The 26,373-nt window shown below is 39.0% G+C and overlaps 1 protein-coding gene across 1 annotated transcript in view; it reads right to left on the bottom strand.

The window, feature by feature from the left end:
- The window catches only part of LOC106080493 (all trans-polyprenyl-diphosphate synthase PDSS1), a 135,287-nt gene that overhangs the window by 16,084 nt on the left and 92,830 nt on the right, over positions 1-26,373 (bottom strand). Inside the window, exons 6-7 of the mRNA XM_059363033.1 lie at positions 4,273-4,404; positions 239-433 (exon numbers count right to left, since the gene is read on the bottom strand). Coding sequence (XP_059219016.1) covers positions 239-433; positions 4,273-4,404 — 327 coding nt within the window. The remainder of the gene's footprint in view (positions 1-238; positions 434-4,272; positions 4,405-26,373) is intronic.

Here is a 26,373-nt window from a genome sequence, read left to right as displayed (position 1 = left end):
GTGCTTCAGACAATAAGGAAGTTCAAGCATAGTTTTGCAACGTTGTAATAAATCTAAGAAATGCCATTGTAAATTAATTAAAAAAAATCTATAAGCAACAACAACAAAAATTAAAAAAAGTGCTCATCTTATGCAGACGTGCATATTTTAACAACTACAACAATAATGAAATCTATGCAATTAGTATGCAATGTTTCATGCAGACGCATAAATAAAAGATACTCGGTTTTACACTTACCTTTTCGCAGGCAAATAGAACGGGAGCCGTTGCAAGACCCAATTTCAGATCGGCAGCAGCAGGTTTACCCAGTGTTTCCGTGGACGATACAAAATCGAGCATATCATCAACAAGTTGGAAGGCCAAACCCACATTGCGACCATATTGGAATGCCAATTCCTTTAGATCCTCATCGGCATCAGCAATAACCGCCGTCTAGGAAATGAAAAGAAAATAATAAATTTTTCAATTAAATATAATTTATTTTGAGATTAAATTAAGAAAATTAGGCGGCAGATATAAAAAATTGATTTTAAAATTTTTATAAAAAAAAAAAATTTTAAACCTTCGTCCGGTCTGAACTTTGGATACTCACCAACTCGGATATATATGATAACCAGCCGTCGTCATAATTCGGTGAAAAATGCGTCGTATATTAACCCATAGCAGATATATCGAAACATGGTCCAATAAAACCAATTCACTATTTAAGTTGGTAAAGCAGAATATTGGTCTATATGACAGCTATGTCCAAATAAAGACCGATCTGAACAAGATATGGTTCGGATGTTGGCTAATATTGGTCCATATACCAAATTTCAGCGAAATCTGTTAATAAATGAGCCTTTTATGGATCTAAGATCTTAAATCGGTAGATAGGTTTATATAGCGGCTGTATCCCAATATACCCCAATCTAGCCCATATTAAACAGGGACGTTGAATCGGATAGGGATTGTGCCTTCTAAAAGCTCAAGAAGACAAGAACCAAGATCGGTTTATATAGCAGCTATATCAGGTTTTGGACCGATTTGAACCATACTTCGCACAGATGTTGGAAGAGATATCAAAACACTATGTGCAAAATTTCAGTCAAATTGGATGAGAATTGCGTCCTCCAGAGGCTCAAGAAGTCAAGATCCAAGTTCGGTTTATATGGCAGCTATACCAGGTTATGGACCGATTTGAACTATACTTCGCTCAGTTGTTGGAAGAGATATGAAAACACTATGTGCAAAATTTCAGTCAAAAACTGGATAAGAATTCCGCTTTCTCAAAGCTCAAGAAGTCAAGACCCCAGATCGGTTTATATGGCAGTTTAACAGGTTATGAACCGATTTGAACCATACTTAGAACAGTTTTTGGAAGTGATATCAAAAGACCACGTGCAAAATTTCAGTCAAATCGGACCAAAAAATTGCGCCCTATAGAGGCTCAAGAAGTCAAGACCCAAGCTATATCAAAACATGGACCGATTTGATCCATTTACAATCCCAACCGACCTACACTAATAAGAAGTATTTGTCCAAAATTTCAAGCGGCTAGCTCTACTCCTTCAAAAGTAAGCGTGCTTTTGACAGACAGACGGACGGACGAACGAACGAAAGTCTGAGAAAAAACTGGAAATCAAAATATCAATATATCGAAAAATCAATTTCCGAACCTACAAAATATATAGTGTGTCGTACTAGGGCCCCAAATATCCAAAACCTAATATGGTACATGTCAGACTACATTTATATATCGATGACATATAGACCGACCCGCCCTCTTTAGGATCTTGAGTTCATATTTGAACGGAGTATGTCTCAGATGGAACCACATTTAGATATAGCTGCCATATAGATTCAGGGACTTAAACCCATAAAAGCCGCATTTTCTGACCGATCTTGCTAAAACTTCAACTCAAGACAAGAGCTTCATATATTCCTGCACATTTTTATACCCACCACCGAAGGATGGGGTATATTCATTTTGTCATTCCGTTTGCAACACATCGAAAATTCCATTTCCGACCCTATAAAGTATATACAATATATTCTTGATCAGCTAAAACGATCTAGACATGTCCGTCCGTCTGTCCGTTTGTCCGTTTGTCCGTCTGTCTGTTGAAATCATGCTACAGTCTTTTAAAATAGAAATATTAAGCTGAAATTTTGCACAGATTATTTTTTGTCCATAAGCAGGTTAAGTTCCAAGATGGACTATATCGGACTATATCTTGATATAGCCCTCATATAGACCAATCGGCCGATTCAGGGTCTTAGGCCCATAAAAGCCACATTTATTCTCCGATTTTGCTGAAATTTGGGACAATGAGTTGTGTTGGACCCTTCGACATTCTTCGTCAATTTGGCCCAGATCGGTACAGATTTGGATATAGCTGCCATATATACCGATCCTCCGTTTTAGGTTCTTAGGCCCATAAAAGCCACATTTATTATCCGATTTTGCTGAAATTCGGGACAAGAATTTGTGTTAGGCCCTTCGAAATTCTTCGTCAATTTGGCCCACATCGGTCCAGTTTTGGATATAGCTGCCATATAGGCCGATCTCTCGATTTAAGGTTTTGGGGCCATAAAAAGCGCATTTATTGTCCGATGTCGCCGAAATTTGGGACAGTGAGTTGCGTTAGGTCCTTTGACATCCTTTGTCAATTTAGCCTTCATCGGTCCAGATTTGGATATAGCTGTCATATAGACCGATCCTCCGATTTAGGGTCTTAGACCCATAAAAGCGTAATTTATTATCCGATTTTGCTGAAATTTGGGAGAGTGCGTTGTGTTAGGCCCTTCGACATCCTCCGTCAATGTGGCCCACATCGGTCCAGATTTGGATATAGCAGCCATATAGACCGATTCTCCGATTTAGGGTCTTAGGCCCATAAAAGCGTAATTTATTATCCGATTTTGCTGAAATTTTAGAGAGTGAGTAATGTTAGGCCCTTCGACATCTTACGTCAATGTGGCCCACATCGGTCCAGATTTGGATATAGCTGCCATATAGACCGATCCTCCGATTTAGGGTCTTAGGCCCATAAAAGCGTAATTTATTATCCGATTTTGCTGAAATTTAGGAGAGTGAGTTGTGTTAGGCCCTTCGACATTCATCGTCAATTTGGCCCCGATCGGTCAAGATTTGGATATAGCTGCCATATATACCGATCCTTCGATTTAGGGTCTTGGGCCCATAAAAGCCACATTTATTATCCGATTTTGCGGAAATCTGGAACAGTGAATTAGGTTAGGCCCCTTGAAACACTTCTGCAATATAGCGCAGATCGGTCCAGATTTAGATATAGCTGCCATATAGACCGATCTCTCGATTTAAGGTCTTGGGCCATTAAAGGCGCATTTATTGTCCGATGTCGCTGAAATTTGAGACAGTGAGTTGTGTTAGGCTCTTTGAAATTCTTCTTCAATTTGGCACAGATCGGTCCAGATTTGACTTTAGCTGCCATATAGACCGATCTCTCGATTTAAGGTTTTGGGGCCATAAAAGGCGCATTTATTGTCCGATGTCGCTGAAATTTGAAACAGTGCGTTGTGTTAGGCTCTTCAACATTTTTCTGCTACTTGGCCCAAATCGGTCAAAATTTGGATATAGCTGCCATGTAGACCGATATCTCGATTTAAAGTCTTATATAATCCGATTTCACCGAAATTTGACACAGTGACTTATGTTAGGCTGTGTCTTATATGGTTCAGATCGGTTTATTTTTAGAAATAACTACTTAAAAGACCAATATTTTGTTGTACACAATTGAACAATGACTTATTAGTATTTGGTCAAAATCGCAACATATTTCGTTATAACCGCTGTGGGACATAAGGTATGCAATTTTCACACGATTTTGATGATAGGTGGTTTACGTATATACCCGAGGTGGTGGGTGTCCAAAGTTCGGCCCGGCCGAACTTAGCGTCTTTTTACTTGTTATTTTAATTTTTTTTTGTTTTCTATCCCACTGTGCTCCACTCGACTATTATATCTTTTTAATTACGGTTTAATTTTATTAGATTAGAAAATAAACCTTACATTGTATATAATAGCCCATTACATAAAACAAGTTTCCATATCAACAACCTTATGGCTTGGTATCTTCTGCTTCTCTTCTTGTTAACCTTGTGCATAGCACAGAATTTGAGTGCATGTCAAACATTTCTAGGTTAAAAATTGTCTTTAAAGACGTTTTATTACATATTCTAAAGTAACGCTTCATTGGCTATTACATCCGTTTTGGGAAGTTTAGCTTGTGATACCATTGTATACTTACCGCTTTCAGTGAGTTGGCTATCAGTGAAGCCGTCTTCCTGTATGTCTTTGTCAAATAGTGGGCAAAACGTTCATTTTCGGTTTCCCTTGAACCCAACTGCATGAATTCACCTTGTACCAAATCTCTTAAATTCTGCAAGAAAACAAAAATGAGAAAAACGAAAATTTAAATAACATGTCAGACGGTTATAGACACGGGCATTGAAATTAAGAGCTGAAATTAAGGCAATAAATGTTTCAATCAAAATCCAGTTAAGAAAAGACACATAGACAACCGGTGATTGTAAATTGCATTGTTTTTACCAGAAAGCCCTTAACAGTAGCTGTCAGTGTGTACTGGTAAACCAAATCCGCAATTTTTGTTTAACTTCTTCGTTCTTTTGCTTATCGATGGATTAAAGTTGAAAATTTAAAGTAGAGGGAAGGAGTTGGGGGGAAGTTTTGATTGCGTTTTTAACTAACTTTAGGTGATGTTTAAAACAAAAACTAAACATTTGCATTGAAGCGTGTCATTAATTGCGAAATTAACTAGTTAAAGGTATGATTTTGTTTTAAGAAGTTGTTGTTGTTATTGTTGCCGCCTCTCATGTGGGGTTTGCCTTTACAAATTGCAGTTTAATTTGAAATTCTATTGCGAGTTATAAGAATTCATGTTAACTTTGGCTGCAATTGTTCGATGCTTCCAAGTAACATTGAATTGTTCACAAAAAAAAAACACAACCTTGAATTGCTCCACATAGCTTTTCATGGTTTTTAAACAATTTAAAATGTTTTTTTTTTTGTTTTAATTGCAGATGGGTGTTTAACTAAAAAAAGAACAATGCAGTAATTTTAATATAAATTTTAAATTTGTATTTTTAATTATGGAATATAATTGTCGCAAATAATTCTGTTAACGAATATGCAAAAAGTAAAGGCAAGGTTATTAAGTTTTCATACCCTCCACCATAAGATGGGGGTATACTAATTTCGTCATTCTGTTTGTAACTCCCCGAAATATTCGTCTAAGACCCCATAAAGTATATATATATTCTTGATCGTCATGACATTTTAAGTCGAACTGGCCATGTCCGTCCGTCTGTCCTTCCGTCTGTCCGTCTGTCCGTCTGTCCGTCCGTCCTTCCGTCCGTCTGTCTGTCGAAAGCACGCTAACTTTCGAAGGAATAAAGCTAATCGCTTGAAATTTCGCACAAATACTTCTTAATAGTGTAGGTCGGTTGGGATTGTAAATGGGCTATATCGGTCCACGTTTTGATATAGCTGCCATATAAACCAATCTGGGGTCTTGACTTCTTGAGCCGCTAGAGGGCACAATTCTTATCCGATTGGAATGAAATTTTGCATGAGATGTTTGATTATGACTTTCAACAACTGTTTTAAGAATGGTTCACATCGGTCCATAACCTGATATAGCTGCCATATAAACCCATCTGGGGTCTTGACTTCTTGAGCCACTAGAGGACGCAATTATAGTCCGATTTGGCTGAAATTTTGCACGTAGTGTTTTGTTATGACTTCTAACAACTCTGCTAAGTATGGTTGAAATCGGTCCATAACCTGATATAGCTACCATATAAACCGATCTGGGGTCTTGACTTCTTGGGCCGCTAGAGAGCACAATTCTTATCCGATTGGAATGAAATTTTGCATGAGATGTTTTATTATGACTTCCAACAACTGTGCCAAGTATAGTTTAAATCGGTCCATAACCTGATATAGCAGCCATATAAACCGATCTTGGGTCTTGACTTCATGAGCCTCTAGAGTGCGCAATTCTTATCCGATTGGAATGAAATTTTGCGTGATATGTTTTGTTATGACTTCTAACAACTGTGTCAAATATGGTTCAAATCGGTTCATAACCTGATATGGCTGTCATATAAACCGATCTAGGGTCTTGATTTTTTGAGCCTCTAGAGGCCGCAATTTTTATCCGATTTGACTGAAATTTTGCATGAGGTGTTGTTTTATGATTTTCAACAACTTTGCTAAGAATAGTTCACATCGGTCCATAACCAGATATAGCTGTCCTATAAACAGATCTGGAGTCTTGACTTCTTGAGCTTCTAGAGGGCGCAATTCCTATCCGATTTGGCTGAAATTTTCCTTCAACAACTGTGTCAAATAAGGTTCAAATCGGTTCATAACCTGATATAAATGCCATATAAACCGATCTGGGATCTTGACTTCTTGAGCCTCTAAAAAAATGCAAATTTTGCCCATGAACATTCCACTAAGAAACAGGGGCAAACTTCTCACATATCAATGAGTGCTGTCCGATTCAAGTTCAAGCTCAATGATAAGGGGCCTCCTTTTTATAGCCGAGTCCGAACGGCGTGCCGCAGTGCGACACCTCTGTGGAGAGAAGTTTTACATGGCATAGTACCTCACAAATGTTGCCAGCATTAGGACGGGAAAACCACCGCTGAAAATTTTTTCTCATGGTCTCGCCTGGTTTCGAACCCAGGCGTTCAGCGTCATAGGCGGACATGCTAACCTCTGCGCCACGGTGGCCACCTCTTGAGCCTCTAGAGGTCGCAATTATTTGCCTGAAATTTTGTGCGACGGATCCTCTCATGACCATCAACATACGTATTTATTATGCTCTGAATCGGTCTATAGCCCGATACAGCTCCCATATAAATCGATCTCTCTATTTTACTTCTTGAGCCCCCAAAGGGCGCAATTCTTATTCGAATTGGCTGACATTTTACACAGGTCTCCAACATATAATTTAATTGTGGTCTAAACCGGATCATATCTTGATATCGCTCTAATAGCAGAGGAAATCTTTTCTTATATCCTTTTTTGCCTAAGAAGAAATGCCGGGAAAAGAACTCGACAAATGGGATCCATGGTGGAGGGTATAGAAGATTCGGCCCGGCCGAACTTGGCACGCTTTTACTTGTTTTTATAAACAAATTTCAATAAATATTTTTGAAAACAAAATTTTAACCCATTACGTCTGGCCCTCGATTCCGTTGTCCGATTTTTATCAAATTTTATCTCTATATAGAAAAGAGACACGCGTTTGACTGATCAACTCAACTAGAGTCATGAAATTTGGCACGAATGTGGGTCTTGGAACGCAGGCGCGCGATAAGACAGGGTGTTGTGATATTCGTACTAAACGGGGTACTAAAAAGTACGATATAGTGACTTTTTACACAGCGCGAACGGATTAAATAGCGTCTTGACTGTTGTGGCAAAATAAAGGGGGACTTTTGCCTTTCCTTACTGGTGTTTGTTTTTAACAAATTTAGTATTGATCTAAGCTTGCGGGACATATTGACATTATATTGAAAATATTGCATGCTCTTATCATCGTTTACATGTTTTATGTTCTACCAGGAACGTAGCCAAAGTTTAATTTTGGGGCGAGCCATATTAGATCTTCAAAACAATGATAAGCACGTTTACAAGCTTTCATTCGAAAAGTAGGAATTTTGGGAGAAGGGGTCTAGGGCCAGATGATAAACCCCCCCCCCACCTCTGGCTACGTCCCTGTGTTCTACTATCTGATAAATATTCACAGGGGTAACATAAAAGTGTTCGGAGAGCTGGAGGAATTTTAGGCTGGTTACCCCTAGACTACATAGGTTTGAACATTCTTACTACTTTGCTACACCTATAGCTTTAGATATTCTTAGACAGTAGAACCTATGGGCAGGCTTATTTTGGGCCATCAAACATATAACCTTGGCAACCAAGGAGAGGTATCTATTGTATTATATAAAAATTAAATTGTTGCGCTTTGTTTGTCTGTTCCGTATAGACTCAAATACGGCTGAACCGATTTTTATAACATTTTCACAGGTGGTAGAGTTTGGGCCCCCGGTGAAAATAGGGCACCAAGTTCTTTGATATCCGAAGGGTGGGCGGACCCTCCCCCATTACCCAATTTCAAAAACACCAGATCTCGGAAATACGTGCACCGATTTAAGCCACTTTATGGTACCGCAACAACACAAAATTGGTATAAAAGTTTTGAGTCCAATAACCTGGGGGGACGCCCCTTCCCAAAACCCACCCGGGCGGACATGTTTACCGAATCACACAATATGGGTATCAAATGAAAGGTATCCAAGAGTAGAGTACGAACTTGATATGTAAATTTTGCCCAAGGTGTTCGCGGGGGTTCCCCACCCCAAAAAAAAAACCCCAACAGGACTCTTTCACAGCTTTGGGCAATATGGGTATCAAATAAAAGGTTTTTAAAAGTGGAGTACCAAACTGACATAAAAATGTATCCCTTGGTGTCTGAGGGACCTCCCCACCCCCCAAAACCCCCCCGCACGAATATGTTTACCAATTGGCACAATATGGGTATCAAGCGAAAGTTATTCAAGAGTAGAGTACGAACTTGATATATAAATTTTGCCCGAAGTGTTCGGGGGAGTCCCCCACTCCAAAAAAAACCCCCTAACAGGACTCTTTCACAGCTTTGGGTAATATGGGTATCTAATGAAAGGTTTTTACGAGTAAAGTACAAAACTGACATAAAAATGTATCCCTTGATGTCTGAGGGGCCTCCCCACCCTCCAAAACCCCCCTGCACGAATATGTTTACCGATTGGCACAATATGGGTATTAAACGAAAGGTATTCAAGCGTAGAGTACGAACTTGTTATAAAAATTTCACCCAAAGTATTCGCGGGTCCGCCACCCCCCAAAAAACACCCCAATAGGACTCTTTTACCGCTTTGGGCAATATGAGTATCAATTGAAAAGTATTTAAAAGTAGAGTGCAAATCTGGCATAAAAAGTAATTCCTTGGTGTATGAGAGGCCTCAAAGGACTCAAATAAATTGTCTTTTGGGTCTTATTATCGGGGCGAGCGCCCTTCTCCTTCCAATAAAAACAGCACCAAACTGTCATGTACGACGACCGAGAATATATTGTACTCAAATGAAAGGATTTGTCTGAGGGCGATCCACCTCCCCCTAACCTACCCAAAAAAAAGGAATTAAACATAATATATAAAGGCCCATCACGATAGAATAGGACACACATCAAAGGTCTTTGGACACCAATAAAATGTCTTTGGACACAAATCAAAGTTTTTTGGACACCAATCAAAGGTCTTTGGACACCAATCAAAGGTCTTTAGACACCAATCAAAGGTCTTTGGTAATACACTTTTTACCCTCAAATTGGATCTATACAAAAGTGGCATCCCTAGTGGTAGCTTTGAAACATGATTTTGAATGTAGATAACAAAATCTATAACAAAATAATAATTAGAATGGATCTGTACGAGACCCGTTGCCCTGAATATCTTGATAGCCACCTTCTAAATGTTTGACATTATGAGGCCAAACAAAATCGTGCTGGTGGGGCTTAAAAAAGAAATTTGAGAGTAGATTACGATGCCGTGGCTGGCCGCCCCACCCTAAATACCCCTCAAACTGCACATATTTATGGATTATGGCAAAAAGGGACTCAAATCTGGTATCTGTTTTATGGCCAAGTGTTTCAGGGATGTTCACCTCATAAACTTTCCCTAAACCATACATTTATACCGACTATGGCAATATGTAGCTTAAATGTGGTGTTTGAATTTAATATCCACTTTCGGGGCAAAGGGTTTGGCAACTCTAATCCACCACCAGAACCAAGAGCATGAAGTAGATCTAACATCCAAACGTGGCGCACCCTCCCTTTACCCTATTTTCAAAAATGTCAGATCTCGGAGATAAGTGGGGCGATTTAAGCGAAATTTGGTTTGTTTACAAGAACTTAAAAACAGAAATTTCGCCCTATTTAGGGTGGGATATCTAGGAGGGATATCCGCGCAACCTTCAAAATCCCCCCCCCCCCCCCAACGGAAATATAATCCAATAATGACAATATGAGGCACAAATGAAAGGTATTTGAGACTAGATCACGAATCTGATATATGAGCGTCCACTTCACCCCAAAAAATAACCCCCATACCGGATATATTGGGTTGCCCAAAAAGTAATTGCAGATTTTTCATATAGTCGACGTTGACAAATTTTTTCACAGCTTGTGACTCTGCAATTGCATTCTTTCTTCTGTCAGTTATCAGCTGTTACTTTTAGCTTGCTTTAGAAAAAAAGTGTAAAAAAAATATATTTGATTAAAGTTCATTCTAAGTTTTATTAAAAATGCATTTACTTTCTTTTAAAAAATCCGCAATTACTTTTTGGGCAACCCAATATTTACCAACCACAGCAATATTAGGCTCAAATGAAAGGTATTTGGGAGTAGGACACGAAAAAGATATTCACAGGACTTATTTCAAAACAAGACTTATTTGCTGCCAGTGCCAGTATATGGCTCAGATAAAATAAGAGAGGGAAAGAAGGCGCAGCGGAGCCGGCCCTGTCCAGCTGGTTTTTTATATTCCGAAGCTAACATCTTGTCTAAGTGACTATAAAATCTTTTCATGCAAGTTTCCTTTGTAAGCACATATTGACATATTGAGAGTTCTATCAAAATATTGCATGCTCTTATCATCGTCTACATCGTATATGTTCTACCAGGAACGTAGCCAAGATTTTATACGGGGGTGGGACATATTAGAACAAACAATAATAATAATAATAATAAGCACGCATGCGCTCTACCATGCGAAAAATAGGAATTTTGCCTAAGCTAATATCTTTTCTAAGTGACTATAAATTCTTTCCCATGCGCTTTAACTCTGTAAGGACATATTAATTAGAGTCTAGAACAAGTCAAATCGGCTATTTAAGTTAAGCAAATATTCAAAATCAGTTGAATTGAATTCATTTCAGTTTTGGCACTCCGGCATACAGGAGGCGAGTGCTTGAGTTTCAAAAAAACTTTTTTTTTTATTTGAATGAAAAACAAATGTTAATTGGCATTGACACTTTTCAATGCTACTTTAGCAACAAACTAAGAAAATATAAAATTCAGCACTGAACCATTTGATTGTCTTCGTACAACTTCCAGTCCAGTACTTTCAGCGACTGATTACCTGTGGTGTTTAGATAATTGTTAAAATAAACAAAAAAAAAAAAAAAAAAAACATTTTGTCTGCTCCAACAAGGAAAATAGTTGTTAGCGACATTGTGGATGGCAGTGAGGGCCAAAGTTATTTTGGGATCTACTGCAATATCGAGTGTGTTTGTGAAACTTTTGATTTTAGCCTTTTTGTTGAATGTGAATTTAAACAAATAGATTGAATCGTCGTTGTAGATTTTCGATTAATATTTGTTTAAATTATTTACAATTCATTGATAGCACCCTAGCACATGGGTGGAGTACAAAGACACACGGATATATATGGCTAATGGCACATTAGTCGCAAAATTTAGATAAAGAGAATTTTTTTTCTTTTTGGTGCATTCAGTTTAGAACTGTGAACCTTAAATGAAAAACCGCACAGCAGTAACTTTTGCAAATGGTGGCAAGGCCACTTTTTGCAAATTATTTAAAAAAAATTAGTTTGCCGTAAAAATTCAACTGCAACTTAGATTTGTATTTAAATTTAAACTGCAGTATTAAATGAAAATTCAAAGCAATATAAAGGAATTTGCAAATTGTGGTTATAACGAAAAAAATTTGATGCCAATACTTGTTGTTGATGAGAAATAACAGTGCGGCCACCCAAAAAATTAAGTTCCTATAAAAATTTAAAAGCAAAATCCTACCAAAACCAAAACCCCTTACCAATACAATGAAAATAAACAGAATTGATATAAAAAAAACCAGGAGGAAGGAAAGACAAAAATCGGCGGAGCCGACTATATAATACTCAACTCCACCAAGTCTATGTACTACTTTTTAAACATGGAACCTATGTTGAAATCTAGTCAGACTTTAATTTTACATACCTATGGGAATATTGAATAGAACCTTGCCAGATTTTCTTACGATAGGACCTAATATGTGTCTACTACAGCCTTAAAGGGCCATATCGGAAGAAAGATATATATGGAAACTACATCTAAATCTGAACCGATCTTTATGAAATTTTGCACACGTATTGAGACGTCAAATAAAACATATCCTGCTTAATTTTGTAAAGATCGGACTAAAATTGTGGCTTCTACAGCCTTTAAAGCCCTTATCGGATGAAAGATATATATGGGAGCTATACCTAGATTTGAACCGATTTTTATGAAATTTTGCACACGCATTGGGACCTCAAATAAAACATATCCTGCTTAATTTTCTAAAGATCGGACCAAAATTTTAGCTACTACAGCGTTTAAAGACCATATCGGATGAAAGATATATATGGGAGCTATATCTAAATCTGAACCGATTTTTATGAAATTTTGCTTATGTATTGAGACCACAAGTAAAACATCTTATGCAAAATTTTGTAAAGATCGGACCAACATTAAGGCTACTACAGCCTTTAAAGTCCATATCGGATGAAAGATATATATGGGAGCTATATCTAGATCTGAACCTATTTTTATGAAATTTCGCACACGTATTGAGACGTCAAATAAAACAACCTGTGCTAAATTTTGTAAAGATCGGACAAAAATTAAGGCTACAACAGCCTTAAATGGCCATATCGGATGAAAGATATATATGGCAGCTATATCTAAATCTGAACCGACTTTTATGAAATTTTGCTGATGTATTAAGATGTCAAATAAACCATCTTATGCAAAATTTTGTAAAGATCGGACCAAAATTGTGGCTTCTACAGCCATAAAAGGCCATATCGTACGAAAGTTATATATGGGAGCTATATCTTGATCTGAACCGATTTCTATGAAATTTCGCATACGTATTAAGATATCAAATAAAATATCTCATGATAAATTTTGTAAAGATCAGACTTAAATTGTGACTACTACAGTCTTTAAAGACCATATCGGATGAAAGATACATATGGGAGCTATATCTAAATCTGATCCGATTTTTATGAAATTTTGCTCACGTACTGAGACGTCAAATAAAACAGCCTATGCAAAATTTTGTAAAGATCGGACAAAAGTTAAGGCTACTACAGCCTTAAACGGCCATTTCGGATGAAAGATATATATGGGAGCTATATCTAAATCTGATCCGATTTTTATGAAATTTCGCACACGTATTGAGATATCAAATAAAATATCTCATGCTAAATTTTGTAAAGATCAGACTTAAATTGTGGCTATTACAGCCTTTAAAGTCCATATCGGATGAAAGATATATATGGGAGCTATATCTAGATCTGAAGCGATTTTTATGAAATTTTGGTCACGTATTGGGATGTCTAATAAAACATTCAATGCAAAATTTTGTAAAGATCGGACCAAAATGAAGGCTGCTACAGCCATAAAAGGCCATATCGGATGAAAGATATGTATGGGAGCTAAATATATCTAAATCTGAACTTGAGACGTCAAATAAAACATCTCATGCTAAATGTTGTAATGGTCGGTTTAAAGGCTAAAGAAAGCTATATCTAAATCTGATAAGGGGCCTCCTTTTTATAGCCGAGTCCGAACGGCGTGCCACAGTGCGACACCTCTTTGGAGAGAAATTTTACATGGCATAGTACCTCACAAATGTTGCCAGCATTAGGATCTCCTCCACCGCTGAAAATTTTTTTCTGATGGTCTCGCCAGGATTCGAACCCAGGCGTTCGGCGTCAAAGGCGGACATGCTAACCTCTGCGCTACTGTGGCCTCCAAACAAATGCACAAAGCTTTAATACCGCGCTAAGTTCGGCCATGCCGAATCTTACATACCCCCCACCATGGGTCGCATTTGTCAAGTTCTTTGACCGGTATCTCTCTATAGACAAACAAAGGATAATGGATTAGAATTGCTATTTACAACTATACCAAATGATGAACCGATTGGAGAGAGCAATACTAGGTTTGGACGTTTAAGACCAAAATGGAATTCATTGTGCGAAATTTGAGCCAAATCAGATAAGAATTGCGCCCTATAGTGGTACAAGAAATAAAATTAGCAGATCTTTTTATATGGGAGCTTTATCAGGTTATGGACTGATTCGGGGCATATTTAACACGCATGTTAAAGGTCATACAAGAAGTCGTTGAGCAGTTTCAGCCAAATTGGATAACTGCGCCCTCTAGAGGCTCAAGAGATATAATTGTGAGATCGGTTTATATTGGATCTATATCAGGTTGTGAACCAATTTGAGCCATACTTGGCACAGTTGTTGACGGACAAATCAAAATTATGCAAAATTTCAGCCAACCCGGATAATAATTGCGCCCTCTATCGGCTCAAGAAGTCAAAATCCGAAATCGGTTTATATGAGAGCTATATCAGGTTATTAACCAGTTTGAGCCATACATTGGTTAGAGGTCAAACCAAAATTCTTCACGCTAAATTTCAGCCAAATCGGATAATAATTGCGCCCTCAAGTCAAGATCCGAGATCGGTTTATATGAGAGCTATATCAGGCTATGAACCGATTTTGACCATACTTGGCACAGTTATTGACAATCAAACCAACATCCTTCGTGCTAAATTTCAACCAATTCAGATAATAATTGCGCCCTCTATCGGCTCAAGAAGTCAAAATCCGAAATCGGTTTATATGGGAGCTATATCAGGTTATGAACCAATTTGAGCCAAACCTGGCACACTTGCTGATGGCCAAACCAAAACACTTCATGGTAAATTTCAGCCAATTCAGATAATAATTGCGCCCTCTATCGGCTCAAGAAATCAAAATCCGAAATCGGTTTATGTGGGAGCTATATCAGGTTATGAACCAATTTGAGCCATACTTGCCACATTGGTTGATGGTCAACCCAAAATACTTCATGCGCAATTTTTGGCCAAATCGGATAATTATTGCGCCCTCTAGCGGCTCAAGAAGTTAAGATCCGAGATCGGTTTATATGGGATCTATATCAAGCTATGAATGGATTTTGACCCTACTTGTCACAGTTGTTGACGGTCAAACCAAAACACTTAATGCTAAATTTCATCCAAATTGGATAAGAATTGCGCCCTCTAGAGGCTCAAGAAGTTAAAATCTCAAATCGGTTTATATGGGAGCTATATAAGGTTATAAACCGATTTAGACCATACTTGCCAGAGTTGTTAGAAGTCAAAATAAAACACATGGTGCAAAATTTCATTCAAATTGGATAGGAATTTCGCCCTCTAGAGGCTCAAGAAGTCAAGATCCGATATCTGTTTATATAGCAGCTATACCAAAACATGGACTGATTTGACCCATTTACAGTCCTAACCGACCTGCTTTAATAAAAAGGTATTTGTTCAAAATTTCATGCACCAAGCTTTACTCCTTCGAAGGTTAGTGTGCATTGGACAGATAGACAGATGGACGGACAGACGGACAAACATGCCTAATCGACTAAGAGTGGTAAGGCTATCAAGAATATATATACTTTGTTGGGTCTCAGATCAATATTTCGATGTATTACAAACGGAATGACGAAAATAGTATACCCCCATCCTATGGTGGAGGGTATAAAAAGGTATTAAGTTCGGCGGGCTGAGCTTTGGTTGGCCACCACCTCAGGTCCCGGCGCGAGATAGCTGTGAGCACCGCACGGGCTTGACATAGGGGTCCAATCTGTGTGTGGTGTTCATTGCTGTCACGAGAAGTTTAGCTGCCAGCGATATCGAGTGAGAAGTCGGGTGGCATAAATACCGAGGGCCTAATGCGCGATATGGCAAGGCGAGTTATTGGCGACTTTAAATAGCCAATGGCCACCCTGTTCCTGCGGCAATCGGTCCTTTGGATCGGAACGAACTTGTTCCCCTAAAGGAGCTGGACGAGGATCGCCACCTCCACATTAAAATGTGGCTACAACAATAAAAACCACCTCAGGTATATATGATGCACATTTTTGACAAAGTCTGGTAACAATTAACCATTTATAAACTCGTAGCAGCTATATCGAAATGAAGTTGAACCTAGGCCAAACCCAGCATGGTCACCGAGGGTCCAGCGCAGGTCTCCGTTAAAAAATTCAGCGAAGTCCGGTAAAAATTCGCCTTATGTGAGCTCACGGTAAATCGGAAGATCCCTATGTATGACAGCTATATCCAAATATATTCTGGTCGGCACAATATTCAGAAAGGATGTGTGGGGTTCTAAAACAACTTACAGTACAAAATTACATCAAAATCGAATCACAAATACTCAATTTATGGGTGATATTTGTGGGCTATATAAAAATATGATCTGATCTGAACCATACTCCGCTCGGACGACGAACCATACTCCGCTCGGACGCCGTTCGAACTCGGCTTTAAAAAACGTCCCTTATCATTTAGTTTAAACCCCTTCTCGGTTCCTGGTGGTAATGTTCATCCTTAGGGTAATGTTCTCATTAGGGGAGGGATGGCACCTCAGACATTTCGACTCAAATCCCTTTATCCCTTTAATTTGAGCCCCATATTGCCATGGCTGGTAAATATGAACCGTTTGGGGTGTGTTTTGGGGCGGCCACCGGCACTATTTATTGAAAATAGTTATCAAATTCGTTCCTTATTCCAAATCCCTTTAATTTTAACCCCATATTGCCATGGCCGGTAAATATAAACCGTTTGGGGGGTGTTTTGGGACGGCCACCGGCACTTTTTACTGAAAATAGATATCAAATTCGTTCTTTATTCCCAACGGAAATGATGTTCACTTAAGGGGGTGCTTTAGGGCGTACCCCAAAACACTCAAATACCTTTCATTTGCTCCCATATTGTCATAATGACATATCTTTTGGAGGAAAAGCGCACACCTAGACTTGAACGCAAATTTTAATGTCATATTCGTAATCTACTCCCTAATACTTTTCATTTGAGTCTCATATAACCATAGTCGGCTAACCATAGTCGGCTCATTTGGGGGTTGGCGACCTCCCATTACTTGGACCTAATGTTTTATGCCATATTTGTAATCTACTGCCTAATACTTTGCTTTTGAGCCCCATATTGACATGAACTTCGAACATATCTGTGTAGAAGTGTTTTGCTTTGAGGGGAGGGGGTCCCCGCTGGGTACTTAAACTCTAATTTTAATACCATATTCGTGTTCTGATCTCCAATACCTTTCACTTGATACCCTTATTGTGGCCATCGGACCACTTTCGGATATGGGTGGCGTTTTTGCGGTAAAGGGGTGGGTTCGCCTCCACCCGATATCTAGAAATTATAAAACCTATGTTTCCTTCCAAAATAATGGCGTTTTTGAGGGGTGGCATGACCTCCTATACTTCGATCTGTTGTTGTATGCCAGATTCGAAATCTACCCCCGAATATCTTTCATTTGAGCCCCATATTGAAATGAATGTTTAATATGTCTGTTTGGGGCAGTTTTGAGGGTGGGGCGGTCCGATATTCGTATTCTACTCTCCAATACTTTTCATTTGATACCTATATTGTCCCGATCGGTCCACTTTTGATATTGGGTTATGTTTTTGGCATAAGGGGGAGGGTCCGTCCCCCTTCCGATAGGGAAAAGTTATAAAGCCTGTGTTTCCTTCCAGACCAACCTACACAATATGCGAAAATGTCGAGAAAATTGGTTCTACCGTTTTTCAGTCTATACGGAAAAAACACCGAGTCCCATATATCCGTGATTGGCTAATGTGCCCATTTTGGGCGTTTTTGTGGGGGTGGGGTGACCCCCTATACTTTGACATGAATTAGTATGCCAGATTCGTTATCTACTCCCGCATACTTTTCATTTGATACCCATGTTGTCGTTATCGGACCACTTTTTATTTTGGGTGGTATTTTTGGGTAATTGGGGAGGGTCCGCCCCCTTCCGTTATCAATAAAATATAAAGCCTATTCCTGACCATATTCGTAATCTACTCCCGAATACCTTTCATTTGAGTCCCATATTGTCATGATTGTCAAATAAACCTATTTTAAGGGGTATTGGGCCTGGGGCGGCCCCTCAGGTACTTGGACCCAACTTTCATTATGAAATTCGTAAACTACTCTTGAATATATTTCATTTGAACTCCATATTGTCCCGATCGGATCACTTTTATTTGGATAGTACTTTTGGGGTAAGGGGGAGGGTCCGCTCCCCTCCCGATATCAAAAAATTATATAGCCTATGTTTCCTTCCAGACCAACCTACACAATCTGTGAAATTTCAAGGTAAGCGGTTCAGCCGATTTTGAGTCTATAGAGAACAAACAAACAAACAAACACAAATTGAATTTTATATATAAGATAAGGCTTCCATGGGCCGTAGACATTACATCGGGAGATCGGTATATATGGCAGCTATATTCAAATATAGGCTCATATGAATCATCCGGCCCAGATTTCGAGTGGCTTAACAAAACCAGCTATGTCAAATTTCAGTGCAATCGAACAGTAAATGCGGCTTCTATGGCCCTTAGACCTTAAATCGAAAAACCGCTCTATAAGGGAACTACATGAACATATTGTCCTATCTTCAACTTAACCTGCCTATAGTAAAGAAAAAAACAAATCCGTGCCATGTGTCAAGGTACGATTAAAACAATTAAAACAACTTCTTATTTCCAAACTCTATGACTTTACTATGAAAATCCCTCAATCATGTGTACCTAAAATAATAGTAAAAAGTTCACATGTAATTTAAAATATATTGGCTGGTACTTTCTGACACACACACACCATGCCTGTGGTTACGGTCATAGCTTTTGGCCAAAGGTGTGTCAGAGAAGAAATCAAATATTTATTTAATTTATGCGTGTAAAACACTACTGATGTCATAGTCATACAAAACATCATCCGCTCCATGCATCATCTCAACATTGTGGCACTTACCACAAGTCCCCCCTCACACTGATGGTTATATTTAAATAGATGGGCTGGACCAAATCTCTCAAAAAAGTTGATGGGCACACCCTAGCAGCCATCAATGTTGGTTTAATAGATGTTCGAGTGTTCCATCGATTTTTAAACACACGCATGGTTTTCACACTTCCCAGGGCAAATGCAAATAAAACATTCCACAGCAATGGCAGGTGGAACAAAAAAACTCTTCAACTTTATTCAAATGAAGAAGTGCGAATAGTAGTAGTATTGCATAAGAGTCTGCCATAAGAGTCTTTTCTATACATGTATCGCGTTGTGGATTTCTTTCCACGAATGCCAAATTCCATATGCATGCCGGCATTTGAAAGAAGAAAATAAACTTTTTAAATGGGGTGTTATTACCAAACCACTGCCGCAGTTAATGAATGACTGACTACCTAGCCACCATGTTAGTCGACCTGGCCCTGTCCATTAGTCGGTCCCCTTTATTTTCTCAGTCTGCAGTCAATGAATGAATGGATGTAGGGGAACAAATTGAAGTTTGCGCATGTGTTTGTGGTTACTAATCAGTTTCCGCATGCTTAGGCCCCGCCAAACATGCATACATCAAACTTTGTTTACCCATGTATTTATGAAGATCACAATATTTAACATCTTTTTTTTTTGTTGCTTTTTGCGGACCTCTTTTCTGGTTTTGATGAAATATTCAATTGGGATATTGGCTCATTTTGGGGGGTGACACATGATCATTTCTTGTGAATTCCCCTAAAAATGTCATTACCAGAAATCAGAAATCAGGGCCATTTGTACTTTACCCGAGTGTATTCACAAGAATTTCAATTTCAGCGTTAGTAAGTACACAGAGAGAAATTGCACTTGGGTAACAAACAATTAAAAAAACAAAAAATAAAAAAAAAAGAAAAAATTAAATATTTACAAATTGGAGAATACAAACTAAATAGAAATTACATACACAAGCAAAAAGGCGGTAAGTTCGGCCGGGCCGAACTTTGGATACCCACCACCTCGGGTATGTATGTAAACCACCTTTCGTCATAATCCGGTGACAAATGCACTATTTATGCCCCCATAGCAGCTTTATCGAAATATGGTGCGATTTGGACCAAATTCGATACGGATATTGAGTGGTCTAATAAGTACAAGTCATTGTTCAATTGTGTATAACCAAATATTGGTCTTTTTAGTAGGTATATCTAAAAATAAACCGACCTGAACTATAAACGACACTGATGTCGAAAAGCCTAACATATGTCACTGTGTCTAATTTCAGTAAAATCGGATTTAAATTGAGATATCGGTCTATATGGCAGCTATATCCAAATATGAACCGATCTGGGCAAAATTGAAGAGGGCTGTCTAAGGACCTAAGACAACTTACTGTTCCAAATTTCAGCGAAATCGGACAATAAATGTGGCTTGTATGGGCCCAAAACCTTAAATCGAGAGATCAGTCAATATGGCAGCTATACCCAAATCTGGGCCAAATTGCAGAACGTTGTCGAAGAGTCTAACGCAACTCACTGTCCAAAATTTCGGCGAAATCGGACAATAAATGCCCCTTTTATGGGCCCAAAATCTTAAATCGAGAGATCGGTTTATAACACACTATTCCAAATTTCGGCGACATTGGACAATAAATGCACTTTTTATGGGTTAAAGACCTTAAATCGAGAGATCGGTCTGTATGGCAGCTATATCCAAATCTGGACCGATCTGGGCCAAATTAAAGAATAATGTTGAAAGGCCCTACACAACTCGCTGTCCCAAATTTCGTCGAAATCGGACAATAAATGTGCTTTTTATTGGCCCAAGACCTTAAATCGAGAGATCGGTCTATATGGCAGCTATATCCAAATCTAAATCGATCTGGGCCAAATTAAAGAAGCATGTTGAAAGGCCCTACACAACTAACTGTGCCAAATATCGGCGAAATCGGACAATAAATGCGCTTTTTATGGACCCAAGACCTTAAATCGAGAGATAAGTCTGTATGGCAGCTATATCCAAATCTAAACCGATCTGGGCCAAATTGAAGAAGAATGTCGAAAGGCCTAACATAACTCACTGTGCCAAATATCGGCGAAATTGGACAATAAATGCGCCTTTTATGGGTCAAAAGCCCTAAGTCGAGAGATCGGTCTATATCGCAGCTATATCCAAATCTGAACCGATCTGGGCCGAGTTGATGAAGAAAATTGAAAGACTTAACCCAAATCACTGCCCAAAATTTCGGCGAAATCGGACAATAAATGCCCCTTTTATGGGTCCAAAAACCTCATATCGAGAGATCGGTTTATATGGCAACTATATCCAAATCTGAACCGATCTTAGCCATATTGAAGAAGAATACTAAAGAGCCTAACACAACACACTGTCCCAAATTTCTGCCACATCGGATAATAAATGCGCCTTTAATAGGCCCAAAACCTTAAATCGAGAGATCGGTCCAGCTATATCCAAATCTGAACCGATCTGAGCCGTATTGCGGAAAGATGTCGAGGAGTCTAACACAGCTCACTGTCCCAAATTTCAACGACATCTAATAAAAAAATGCGCCTTTTATGGGCTCAAAACCTTAAATCGAGAGATCGGTCTTTATGGCAGCTATATTCAAATCTGGACCGAACTGGGGCAAATTGAAGAGGGATGTCGACTGGCCTAACACAACTCACTGTCCTAAATTTCGGCAAAATCTGACAATAAATGCGCTTTTTATGTGCTTAAGACCTTAAATCCAGAAATTGGTCTATATGGCAGCTATATCCAAATCGGAACTGATCTAGGACAAATTGAAGAAACATCTCGAAGGGCCTAACACAACTCACTGTCCTTAATTTCGGCGAAGTCGGACAATAAATGTGCCTTTTATGGGCCCAAGACCTCAAATCGAGAGATCGGTCCATATGACAGCTATATCCAAATCTGAACCGATCTGTGCCATATTGCAGAAAGATGTCGGAGGGCCTCACTTAACTCACTGTCCCAAATTTCAGCAAAATCGGATAATAAATGTGGCTTTTGTGGGCCCAAGACCTTAAATCGAGAGATCGGCCTATATGGCAGCTATATCCAAATCTGAACCAATCTGTGCCATATTGCAGAAAGATGTCGAGGGGCCTAACTTAACACACTGTCCCAAATTTCGGCGACATCGGATAATTAATGCGCCTTTTATGGGCCCAAAACCTTAAATCGAGAGATCGGTCTATATGGCAGCTATATCCAAATCTGGACCGATCTTGGCCAACTTTAAGATGGATGTCGACGGGCCTAATACAACTCCCTGTCCCAAATTTTGGCAAAATTGGATAATAAATGTGGCTTTTATGGGCCTAAGACCCTAAATCGGCCGATCGGTCTATATGGGGGCTATATTAAGATATAGTCCGATTTAGACCATCTTCGAACTCAACCTGCTTATGGACAAAAAAAGAATCTGTGCAAAGTTTCAGCTTAATATCTCCATGCGTGATTTCAACCGATAGACGGACGGACGGACAGACGGGCAAACAGATGGACGGACGGACATGGCTAGATCGTCTTAGATTTTTACGCTGATGAAGAATATTTATATACTTTACAGGGTCGGAAACCGAGTGACAAAATGAATATACCCCCATCCTTCGGTGGTGGGTATAAAAACACAATAAATCTCATTCGATTTTTTCAAAATCAATAGCTATCGTCCTTGGACCAAAAAAGAGACTTGTGCAAAATTTTGTGAAAATCGGACAACTAATGCGCCCTGTACTTTGTTTACAAGAATATATGGACAGACAGACAGATGGACAGACGGACATAACTAAATCGAATCAGTAAGTGATTCTCAGCCGATCGGTGTACCACAAAATGTTGAAGCTTCAACCTAAGTAAGAGCGTGCTAAGTTCGTCCGGGCCGAATCTTACATACCCTCCAGCATGGATCGCATCTGTCGAGTTCTTTGCGCAGTATCTCTTTTTAGGCAAACAAAGAATAATGAATATGGACGCAGAAGGAGGAGGGGCTATATCAAGTTGTGGTCCGATTCGGGGCTCAAGAAGCAAAATCGGAAGATCGGTTTATATGGCAGCTGTGTCAAGCTATTGGTCGATTCAGACCATATAAGACACGTATGTTGAAGGTCATGCGAGAAGTCGTTGTTCAATTTTCAAATCAATTCAATTTCAATTTCTGCCAAATCGGATGAAAATTGTGCCCTCTAGAGGCTCAAGAAGTCAAGATCCCAGATCGGTTTATATGGCAGCTATACCGAATTATGAACCGATTTGAATCATACTTAACACGGTTGTTGGAAGTGATACCAAAACACTACTTGCAAAATTTCAGTCAAATCGGATGAGAATTGCGCCCTCTAGAGGCTCAAGAAGTCAAGACCCAAGATCGGTTTATATGGCAGCTATATCAAAACATGGACCGATTTGGCTCATTTACAATACCAACCGACATACACTAATAAAAAGTATTTATGCAAAATTTCAAGCGGATAGCTTTACTCCTTCGAAAGTTTGCGTGCTTTCGACAGACAGACGGACGGACGGACAGACGGACAGACATGGCTAGTTCGACTTAAAATGACATGACGATCAAGATTATATATACTTTATGGGGTCTCAGACGCATATCTCGTGGTGTTACAAACAGAATGAGGAAATTGATATAAACCCCATCCTATGGTGGAGGGTATAACAAGTAAAAGCGTGCTAAGTTCGGCCGAGCGGAATCTTTTACACCCTCCACCATTGATCGCACTTGTCGAGTTCTTTTCCCGGTCCCTTTTTAGGCAAAACAAAAGAAAAGAATTACTATGCTATTGGAGTTACATCTATTTATGGTACGATTCGAATAAGAATTGCGCCCTTTAGGGGCTCTGAATGTACAATAGGCAGATCGGTTTATATGGGAGCTATATCAGACTATAGACCGATTCAGACCGTACTTCACACGTATGTTGAAGGTCATGCGAATTCGAAGGTTAGCCAATTCGAATAAGAATTGCGCGCTTTAGGGGCTCAAGAAGTCCAATAGGCAGATCAGTTTAAATAGGAGCTGTATCGGGCTATAGACAAAATTTGTACAAAAATTTGTTGTACAAAATTTCACTCGAATCGGATATTATTTGAGCCTTCTAGAGGCTCAAGAAGCCAAGGTCCAAGATCGATTTATATGGCATCTATATCAGGTTATTGACCGATTTAAACCATACTTAGTACAGTTGTTTGAAGTCATAACGAAACACGTCATGTAAATTGTCAACCAAATCGAATAACAATTGCGCCCTCTAGAGGCTTAAGAAGTCAAGACCACAGATCGGTTTCTATGTCAGCTTTATCAGGTTATAGACCGATATGAACCATACTTAGCTCAGTTGTTCAAAGTCATAACGAAATTTCAGCCAAATCGGATAGAATTTTCGCCCTCTAGCGGCTCAAGAAGTCATGACCCTAGATGGGTTTATATGACAGTTATATCAGGTTACGGACCGATTTCAACCGAATTTAGGACAGTTGTTGGAAATCATAAGGGAACGCCTCATGCAAAATTTCAGCCACATCGGATAAGAAATACGCCCTCTAGAAGCTGAAGAAGTCAATATCCAAGATCGGTTTATATGGCAGCTATGGGTTGCCCAAAAAGTAATTGCGGATTTTTTAAAAGAAAGTAAATGCATTTTTAATAAAACTTAGAATGAACTTTAATCAAATATACTTTTTTTACACTTTTTTTCTAAAGCAAGCTAAAAGTAACAGCTGATAACTGACAGAAGAAAGAATGCAATTACGAAAAAATTTGTCAACGCCGACTATATGAAAAATCCGCAATTACTTTTTGGGCAACCATATATCAAAACAATCTCAAGTGACCTACACTAATAAGAAGTATTTGTGCAAAATGTCAAGCGGCTATCTTTACTCCTTCGAAAGTTAGCGTGCATTCAACAGACAGACAGACGGGCGGACGGACAGACAGACAGGCGGACAGATGGACGGACAGTTGGACGGACGCATGGAAAGATGGACGGATATTGCTAGAACGACTTAAAATGACATGGCGATCAACAATATTTCGAATATTTCGAGGAGTTACAAACAGAGTGACGAAGTTTGTATACCCCCATTCTATGGGGAAGGGATAAAAAAACCATAAAAAGATAAAATAATTGTTTAAAACCAAACACTCCAAATTACAAATTAACCGCCATAAAATTTTATAAGTTAAATTGATGTCTAAATCTTTGTCATTCTCTTTGACTGCACCCTTTTGGGGAAATCCCTTAAAATGTTAATCCATTGTTTTATGGTTGCATGGCCCATTAAGAACTTTCGACGTTATTTCGTTCCTTTTTCAGTTCTTTCCTTCCTTCCTTCTGCTTCAAGGTTATGCACGGCTTCATCAATATGCATATTTTTCATGTACTACATTGTATTTGCATAAGCCGCCATGAAGAAGTCAATCCCACACACATTGCCAAGTTGGAACAAGTTCTGTGAATCCTCGCCAAGGCATTGACATTCTATAATGGCAGTGGCCTTACGTGCGTAAAATTATTACAGCTATTTTTTGCTTCCTTATTGGTGTTTTATGGCTGCTATGGCGGTTAAATATTGCATTGACTTTAAATACATTTGGGGATTGGGAGCAGACAGACGGTAAGGTATTAATTCAATAAAAAAAAATTTGACAGAATTTTAGTTACATTAAATTGAAGAACAATTCTATTTCCATAGAAAATTTTGCCAAATTTGGTTCTGGACACATATTCTGCGAAATCGGCTAACAAATGCGACTTAAGTGGGCTTAAAACTCATAATCAGCAGATCGGTCTATATGGCAGCTATATCTAAATATTCAGATCGGATATATAACCCTATTTAGCTGTAAACGGAAACAGTGAGTTGTTTAAAGCCCCCCGTTAAACAACTCACTGTTTCCGTTTACAGCTAAATAGGGTTATATATGCGGTTTTTATGGGCTTAAGATTCTAAATCGACAAAACGGTCCATATGGCAGCTATATCTCAATATGGTCCGATCTGGACCATATTCGAGTCGGATGACGGGAGGCTTAAAATAACCGGCGCTGAAAAATGTTTTCTGATGTTCTCGCCAGGATTCGAACCCAAGCGTTCAGCATCATGGGTAGTCACGCTAAAATCTGCGCTACCGTGGTATCCGGTGCAATATCGCATAATGAGTTCTGAGAAGATGTCTTGATCGGGGTGAGAATGAGCACTTGCTCTGTTCATGTCTACATCTGAAGCGATGCAGGCTCTCCTTTCTAAGTCTTAAAGTCATACCAAAACGACATATGGAAAATTTCAGCCAAATTGGATAAGAATTTGCGACATCTAGGACTCAAGATGTCAAA

This window comes from Stomoxys calcitrans, chromosome 2 (genome assembly GCF_963082655.1).
Source record: "Stomoxys calcitrans chromosome 2, idStoCalc2.1, whole genome shotgun sequence".
Taxonomy (NCBI): Eukaryota; Metazoa; Arthropoda; class Insecta; order Diptera; family Muscidae; genus Stomoxys; species Stomoxys calcitrans.
The sequence above is the reverse complement of the archived record's forward strand: the minus strand, read 5'-3'. Positions and strand labels throughout refer to the sequence as shown.